Here is a 9024-nt window from a genome sequence, read left to right as displayed (position 1 = left end):
CATTTATGCTAATTTACCATGCGTTGTTTGCCCATCATATGCCATGACATCATATTTTGCATTTATGTTTTATTATGAAAAATATAAAAATATCATGTCATGCCATACATACATCATGTAGTTCTAGGAAATTTTCTTTTGAAAATTATTTATCTTTGATGTATGTCATTTCGCATCATGCATAAGTTTTAAATTCCTTGAAATTAAGGACAAATGGCATTTATTAACAAGTAACATCCTTGGTGGATATTCATGACCTCAAAATGTCTAAATAGATATGCATGATCTCTAGATTTGGACAAAACCAAAGTTTACATCTCACTAAGAACTATAAGGTGACTTGTATGTGGTTTCGTACACTTTAAATACAAGTGAGATGTTAGGATGATGAACAAAACTCGATGTTGATTTAGTGCATTCTTTTGGGTTTTAAATTCATTAAAACACATAGTTATGTGTTTTCCAATCATTGGGAAAGCTAATGTACAAGTCATGTGCATTGAGCCCAAAGAATATGGTTGGATATTGGTTTTGAAAATGATTTTAAATATATTTTGAAAAACCTTGATGAAGGCTATCTTTTGATAGTAATCATCATTGAATAGTTGAGCATAAACTTGGAAGAAAACACTAAAACTTTTACAAGTTTCGAAGTTTATGTCAATTTTTGAAAATAAGAAGTATTTTCATAGAAAATTATTTTTCCTTGATAATATATGCCCTAAGGAATGTCTACATGAATTTTCATGATTTTTTTATTTTTGTAGAATTTTCTAGGGGTTTCTGAAATTCACTGAAAGTAAATTTCAGTTTTTCAGTGCTTCAATCGATCACCCGATCGATTGAAGTGCCTCAATCGATCGGGCGATCGATTGAGAGGAGTTTTCCTGCAAGCAGAAGCTCGCTGGATCGATCAGCCGATCGATCCACGCAGTCTGAATCGATCAGTGGATCGATTCAGCAGAGTTCAATCGATTGGGACACAACTCCAATCGATTGGGGATGCTGATTTTGGTTGGGAAAGCTTATTTTCAGCATCTTGAATCATTTTTAGTCTATAAAACCTTTTCTAACCCCTCAAAACACATTTACATATATCTAGGGGGAGTTTTCATGATGAAAACAAGGATGGATTGGTTAAGGAAGACTAAGTAGAGGTTTAGGTTGAGGTTTGGTTTCAATATTGAATTTTTGAACCTCAAAACTTTAAAATTTGGGTTTCCTAAAGGTTTAGGGATTCCAAGTCATTGTTGGTGCAATGACAGAAGTTATGTGCATGTCTTTAGGGGGAGTTACTCTTTAAGGACATGAAAATTGATTTTTCATACACCTTGGAAGGTGGTTAACATTCTTTAGCGAAAATGCTCAAGGTAGGGCATTTGAATGTAATGGAGAGTGGATATCTTCATTATTCAAGTGGTGTATGCTCACGATTGAGCATTTGATGACGATGAAGGGTATGAGACCTTCATTTGAATCGTGTGTGAATATACCAAGTGGTATATGCTCAAGGATGAGCGTTAAGAATAATAAAGGGTATGGGACCTTCGTAATTGTGTTGTTGGACAATGAGTAAAGTTGTAAAGAACGTTGGATAACTCTTCAGGGGGAGAGTTTTTGATGTGTACCAATAGGGGGAGAATGTGTAGTTAAGTTAGGCCTTCATTACCTAAGAGGGAGTTTGCCCTCTAGAAAAGGAGGAGAATGAAGGAAACCATCATTCTTACATTGGCATGAAGGAGAGTTGAGGCTATGAGATTAGCCTAACTTAAAGGTATTGTCAAACATCAAAAGGGGAGAGATTGTTGGTGCAATATTCCCTAGGTCAAGGTTGACCTGGTTGACTGAGCTTGAATTGGTTCAAGCTCGAGTCTTGATATTTGGGTTTCAATGTTTTACTATACATGTAGACAAGACATGGAGATTGTAGATGCGATTGTTCATGTGAGGAGATTGTGAAGGAGAGTCAAGTAGGTTAAGGTTGACTGGATACTTGACTAGAAAATCCTAGTGAGTGAAGCCAGGTGAAAGACCTAGTGAGTGAAGCCAGGTAGTTGTGGAAAGTCCTAGTGAGTGAAGCTAAGCAGAAGGAGAAATTCCGGTGAGTGAAGTCCGGCAGTTGAAAATCCTGGTGAGTGAAACCAGGTGAAAGACCTAGTGAGTGAAGCTAGGCAGTATGAGGAAATCCTGGTGAGTGAAGCCAGGTGAAAGACCTAGTGAGTGAAGCTAGGCAGTTGGAAAGACCTAGTGAGTGAAGCTAGGCAGTTGGGAAATTCTGGTGAGTGAAGCCAGGTGAAAGACCTAGTGAGTGAAGCTTGGCAGTTGGGAAGACCAAGTGAGTGAAGCCAGGCAGTTGGGAAGTCCAAGTAGGTCAAAGGGATTGACCGGACACTTGGCACGAGGAAATCCAGATGGGTCAAGGGTTGACCAGACATCTGGTGAAAGTCCAAGTGGGTCATGGAGGATCGGACACTTGGCACGAGGAGAAAAGTGCAAGTGGGTCATGGAGGATCGGACACTTGGCACGAAGAGAAAAGTCCAAGTGGGTCAAAGGGATTGACCAGACACTTGGTAAGGGAGTCCTGGTAGGTCAAGGGCAACCGGATGCTAGGCATGATGTACCAACAGGTCACGGTTGACCAGATGTTGGTTTATGGGACTTTGGACTCGGTTTTGGGCATAAACAGGAGCTGGATCGATCAACCGATCGATTGGCTCATGTCCAATCGATCGACTGATCGACTGGGTGAGTCCTCGCGACAAACCTTCTCCGGATCGATTGGGGAGAAGTGTCACGTGAACAGAAAGCCTCCCAATCGATCAGCCGATCAATTTGGAGCCTCCAATCGATCGGGCGATCGATTGGGAGGTACGTTTTCACACGATGAGCCCTGGATCGATCGGCCAATCGATCCAGGCAATTCCCGAGAGCACAGAGGCACTCTGGATCGATCGGCCGATCGATCCAAAGTCTCCCCAATCAATTGGGATTCGACCGTTAGCATCGTATTTAGCTGTTGGCGAGCGTTTCTCTCGATATAAGACTCTCGGCTTTCTTCTCCAGCGACAACAACAACCACAGCGACTTCTCCACAGCTCTCACGCCAGATCTTGAAGGTTCTTGGAGGCTTGTGCGGTGCACGTCCAAGTCAAGAGGCGAGGAAGAAGCTAGGGTTAGGGTTTCTTGTGCATATCTTGTAAGCTTTTGCTTGTATTGTATTTTCCTTCCCTTTGTTCTTGTACTGTGAGCTTGTAGGGCTTCTCCACCTTCGGTAGTTACCGAAAAGGAGCATTTTCATAGTGGAGGGTGCGTGAGTGTGTGGATCCTTGGATTAGTCACCTCATCTTGAGGTGGATACCAAATAAATCCCTAGTGTTAGCGTTGTGTATTTGTTTCTTTGTATTTTCCGCTGCATTTCATCACAAGAAGCAAGCAACGACGAGCACGAGATCGCGCCGAGCTATTCACCCCCCCCCCCTCTAGCTACATTTCGGTCCTAACAGGATGTTGATTGAGTTCCACAAACGACACCAAATTTGATCATGTTCGATAGTCGAGGTGACGGAAGCTCGGAACGTGGCGCTCCGGTTAACCGTGTGTTGACTCCTCGCGATCCTGCAACCACAACTGTGTTAGTGTCGAGCCAGGGAAGGGGTCCCCTGCGATGGTCCTCCGACACTCAAGTCAGTCACTGTCTGTGGAGACAAAGCAAAGTAACGAATAGTAGCAGCAACAGTAGATTATCGCATACCTCCATTGAAGCTTGGAACCTCCCTTTATTTAGGGCTCCTGTAGCGCGCGTGCACGCTTCCCAAGGTGTGCACGCTTCTTGAAGTTTTTCTTGAAAAGATGTATCAGTAAAATGTCTCTAACACAATACCTTAATGAGCCGAGCATATTTCTGAAGTGACAATGGAACCTTCTACCGTACGATCTTCTGTCTGAACCGGTTACCGACCATTCCGCCTGTCAGCGGCGTATGCTCCCAGAAAGATAATATCCAAGTAGCGGTGTCTTTTACTGGGCCGAGTGGGATAGCTGCTCGAAGGATAACCTCTTGGCTCGGGTTCTTACTTTCTACTTGGATGAGTGTATTATCTGGTTGAGCGAGAAAGCCGCTCGGCCGCCCTTCTGTTTGTGTAGCTTGGTCGTAAGTTCGTTCCGTTCTTATAGCTCCTCTATATAAGGCCGAGCAGGGAAGCCGCTCGGCATGCTCTTGCAGATACCTAGCAGTCTTTCTAAGCATTGGAAGCTCGGAATCTCGTCGAATTGTTATGATGTCGGATCGGGTCTTCCTTATTTCGATCGGACGAGCGTGCTACCCGATCGACCAGTGGTATAGGGACGTTTGACCACCTTGACTCTGACCTCCACCATGACATTGACCTCGACTATGATAGTAGGGTGGGGCCTTCCCCCTCTTATCACCGCATCACCTCCCTTGTCCAATCTTCACATACCTTTGAGCCAGCAAGAACATTGACTACAACAAGTCATCTTGACGTGTGTATATCTAAATTTCTGTACATTTAGATATATGTATCACATACAAATACAAAGTCTAATTTAAACTTTTGTCTAAACATCATAACATGTAGTTACATGAACCACTTGACCTTTGTCCATGCTCTGATAGTCTCATCCAAGGTGTTTGAGGACTTAGCGTCACTTGGTTCAGAAGTATGAGGCTCCTTTGTTTATCCCGCTGTTGGAGATTCTCTTTTTCGTTTACTAATGCTCTAAAATATAGTTGAAAAGACATTGTTCAAAATGTGTGTTGATCCACAGAAAAATGGGTTGGTCAGGACACACAAACTTCCACTAAGTTTGGCTTGATTTGTCATGTGTCGTGCTTGATTTGTAATAGGAGAAATCATAATTTTAAAAAAAAAATCTTTAGATATTTTTTTCTAATTTTTCAAAACTTTTATTTTTTTTATATATATTTTTAAGTATCCAGGTGGGAATCAATATGTAGGTCAAGCCCAACTTGGGTCCATGCAGGCTCGACACAGTCCAATATCAGGCCACGCCAAGCCCGACCTGTGCGTTGAGTCGCCAAACTAGGTCAAGTCAAATTCAAGTCTCTTGCAAACAGAGCGATTGATGCTAACAATTGCCATATATAATAGTAAATTTAAAAAAAAAAAAAATTTAAAAAAAAAACAGAACTGGAATGCTATCAGAAGGGAAGGAATACAAAAATCAATTTGACACTAACAGAATTAGGGCGAATGAACTCAAGAAAAAAAAAAGGGTGTATCCAGCTATGTTGCGGTTGCAAATGGTTGTGGAGTTTTTTTTATAATTTTTATCATTTTTTGCTTTCGTCCCACCCACAATAAAATTACTATCATATGAACTGATGATCATAGATTTGGATCATGAAACAACCTTTTATAATAGGATAAGACTGCATACACTTTGTGCAGTAAGAGAAACTATCACTACATTTTGAAGTGCACCCAGGTACACAGAGAGAGCTCTTATTTTTAGTCGACCTAGGTTCTTTTTATCTGATTAAGGAAATGCCAGATTGGTCGATGTGCAGAAATTGTTATGTGAAGTAAGGAACAGAAAAAAGGAGCCAACTTTTAATTTTCTTTTGAACTAAAGTTGACTAGCGTGCTTATGGGCTAATTGGAGAAAGTGATATCATTCCCCGTACGCGGCCCAGGTGTTTAAGGGCTAATTGGTAGATGCTAACATAATTCAGACAATTTGGAGGCCGGACACTCTAATTCAGAGCTGGTGCATCTGAGACAAGCTGAATTCAGAGCACCATTTAACTCAGTCTTTGATTGATGAACAAGCAAAGTATGGATTTAGTTTCAAAATTGGTATCTAACTCGCAGAACGTAGAGCTCGACTTGCTTGAACTTGGCACACAGGCTCTCAAGCAACAGGCAATCAAGAAGAAATCTCCTCGTAAATGTGCTTCAGTAACTGCAAATTAATACTCAAGCTAAGATTCTATACCAATGAAGACTACGAATCGCATTATCCAACTAGCTGCTATATGTGATGGTGGCAATGCACTGGCATGACAATCTCACAGACTCCTGTGATATTGTGGTACTACAGTTAGAGGAAGTGTTGTAGGCGAGAAGGGATGAGGAGAAGGGTCGTCAGGAGGAGGAAGAAAGAGATGGTTGAACGGCGACTGATGGTGGTGGCGGCGGAGCTGCTGCTGAGGGACTGGAATTGTAAGGAGTCGACGGCGAGCGGCATGTGTGCCTGATCTCGGCTGCACATGTAGCTGCTTCCGTCTTGGGGCGGGTGGACGCTGTAGAGGAGCGCGCGCAGGACTGCGGAGACAGTGGGGATATACGCCGTCCTGTTCCTCGCAAGCAGCCATGTCAACCCCATCAGCTGGCAATCGCGCTCCAGGATCCTCTCCGCCCGGTCATCGTCTCCGTCGCCGCCGTTTACCCCTTTCAACTGCTCAAAATTGATTTTTTTTTTTTTTTTTTTTTTTTGTCAAGAAAATGAGAGGATTTGGATTCGTTGACGTTGCGCGCGTACCTTTCCCAGGGAGCGGAGGCAGCGGTTGCATCCTGCGTAAGAAGCGTTGCGGCAATCACGCTCCAGCTTCCGGACCGTCGCCGTCGGGGTCACATTCCGAGCGGGGATGGCAGCGTCGCCCTTGGCGATAACACGGAAAGCGGCGGGGCAGTGAAGCGAGGCGATCTGGTGGAGGCGAATGCCGCAGAAGCAGAGCACGGTGTCGCAGCTGGCGTTGGGTTGCAGGAGGCGGATGTTGCGCCGCTCCAGCGCGTCCTGCAGCGACTCCGCGCACTTCTGGCCGTCGTCGGGCACCATCGGCCCGTCCTCCCACTCGTCCGCTGCGGGGGAAAGCGCGAGGGCGAAGCGGGCGTGCGCGGCGAAGAGCCAGGCAGCGAGGACAGGGCAGCACCGGCCGCGGTCGAGGCCGCCGCGGCCGCAGGCGTCTCCCACGCCGCCAAAGAGCTCGTCGGAGAGGTCGAGGCGGCAGGCCGTTGTCTGGTTCTCCGCCCGTGCCAACGGCAAGGCTGGGACCGTCGACGAAATGGATTGCGGTGTCAGAGCTCCGGCGAGTAGGAAAGCCGGCATCATCATCGTCAACAGAAGCAAGATAAAGGCACGGAGCGCTCTCATTCTTCTTCAAATGTTGAAACAACAGGCAGGGAAGAAGGAAGAAGAGACAGAGCCTATCACATACAAGATTTGGCTCCAGTACAGGTATCACAGCACACTCAACGCTAAGAATCGTTGGCAGTAACTTGAAAGACAGTAAAAAAAAGAAAAAAAAAAAACTTTGGATTCTGTACTTATTATCGAAAATGGAAGAGGAGATTTGGCCAGACCCTGCTGCCAGTGTTTCAGAGTGAGTTCACGAGAAGAGATTGGATTTTGGAGCTCCTCCTGTTTTCATATCATTTGTTTAGTGTGGTAGGGTTGGGATTGTTTGTGGTTTCTATAATAGATTTAGGGTAGTCTGTCTAATCCGACGAGTAAAATTTGATTGAGGTAGGATAAGGGCTTCAAAGTTATGCCTAGTGTCGGCTGACCAGAGTTGGAGATAGTCTACGCGAAGCGCTTGTTGGCTTACTTGCCGAGTAGAGCTGTTGAACTTAGCTCAACATAATTAGGCGAAATGATCTCTAGTTAGTCTAATTGAATAATTTTTTTATACTAGAGCATATTTATAATAGGGTGTTAATTCAAATAGTGTGATGCTAACCCTGCTATGAGTAGATTATATCATTCAAGATTTGTCAGGCATCAAATTAACTATACAAATGATCCTATCCGAAAGTAGAAAGATAAAAAATTAGAGATATGACAGATTCATTAACCGACTGTAGACCTCGCTTCACTCTCCTCCCGTGATGAACCCCTTTATATAGAGTCCTGGTGCATGATGTACACGTTCCTCAAGACGTAGACATATTCTCCAATATGTCCCATGAAGAGACCTGTCAGGAAAGTACCTCTGACATCATACTTTAACAGGGCATGTATATCCCTGACAAGACAATAGAAGCTTCCGTCGTGCGATCCATCTGTCGACCATGTCTCGTGTTAGCGACACTATCTCCCAGAAGGATATCAAGTGATATAACCAAGCCCCGCTGCTTGACCGAGCGAAGTAGTCGCTCGGCCGGGAATCCACTCCGTTGATGGTCAGGTCTTGCTGCATAGCCGAGCAGGGTAGCCGCTCGTCCGTGACCCCTCCGCTATGTCTCAGTGGTTCTTTTCTGCGGTGATTGTGTAGTAGTGTGACCTCCACGTTCGAACAAGCTCTTCGGTCTCCTTGGCGTTCTGTTGCTCTATATTGAGCATTTGATTATCTTGTCATATTATCCCAAGCTGGACAAGTGATATGTTCGGGCACGTCTCGGCCGGTCGGGTATTGACCGTCCCGACAGGTCGTTGCAATCATCATCCGTTCGACTCTTTGACATCCTAGTGTTGACCATCTTAATTTTGATCTCCACTTTAACAGTTGATCTCATGCCAGATGAATCTTCTTATACTGCCGCATCACATATATTACAAGGTTAATTCAAAGATGAATAGCATTAGTTAGTAATTTATGCTGTATTTATCTTATAATAAAATTTTAAGTTTAGTATAAGAAATTAAGAGAAATATTTTATCTTCATCCTTTATGGTTCTTCCTTAAGGGAAAAAAGCTATTCTTCAACGTCAACCTCTCCTTTATTCTCGAATTGTAAAAACAGGGAAACAAATACTTTTGGGGAAACTTCTTTGTTTTTTCATGAAATAAGCTAAAATAATACAAAGCGCCCTCAGTCTCCTCGAAGAGCAAATATTTTATTATTATTTTTTTGATTGTCTGATCCATCAGTTCAACTAGCTCTGAAAATGGGTGACCCGGCTTCACAAATTAGCCATCAAGTTAATTCAGAAATATGAACGGCTTCTCATTCAGTAATTAACGTCTAAGATTTTTTATTTTATAAAAAAAATATTCTATACCGTAATTAAAATTCCAAAGTGAATACCTAGATAACTGG

The 9024-nt window shown here is 43.6% G+C and overlaps 1 protein-coding gene across 1 annotated transcript; it reads right to left on the bottom strand.

The window, feature by feature from the left end:
• Nucleotides 1-5924: 5924 nt before the first annotated feature.
• LOC122027000 (uncharacterized GPI-anchored protein At4g28100-like) lies at nucleotides 5925-7233 on the bottom strand. The gene is made up of 2 exons (XM_042585785.1): nucleotides 6527-7233; nucleotides 5925-6442 (listed from the first exon to the last, which is right to left on the bottom strand). The coding sequence occupies exons 1-2, from the start codon at nucleotides 7136-7138 to the stop codon at nucleotides 6086-6088; spliced, it is 969 nt and encodes a 322-aa protein (XP_042441719.1). The 5' UTR covers nucleotides 7139-7233; the 3' UTR covers nucleotides 5925-6085.
• Between the last annotated feature and the right edge of the window lie 1791 nt (nucleotides 7234-9024).

The sequence above is a fragment of the Zingiber officinale genome, chromosome 1A (genome assembly GCF_018446385.1).
Source record: "Zingiber officinale cultivar Zhangliang chromosome 1A, Zo_v1.1, whole genome shotgun sequence".
In the NCBI taxonomy this organism is placed as follows: domain Eukaryota; kingdom Viridiplantae; phylum Streptophyta; class Magnoliopsida; order Zingiberales; family Zingiberaceae; genus Zingiber; species Zingiber officinale.
This window is presented reverse-complemented; position numbering and strand designations above follow the sequence as displayed.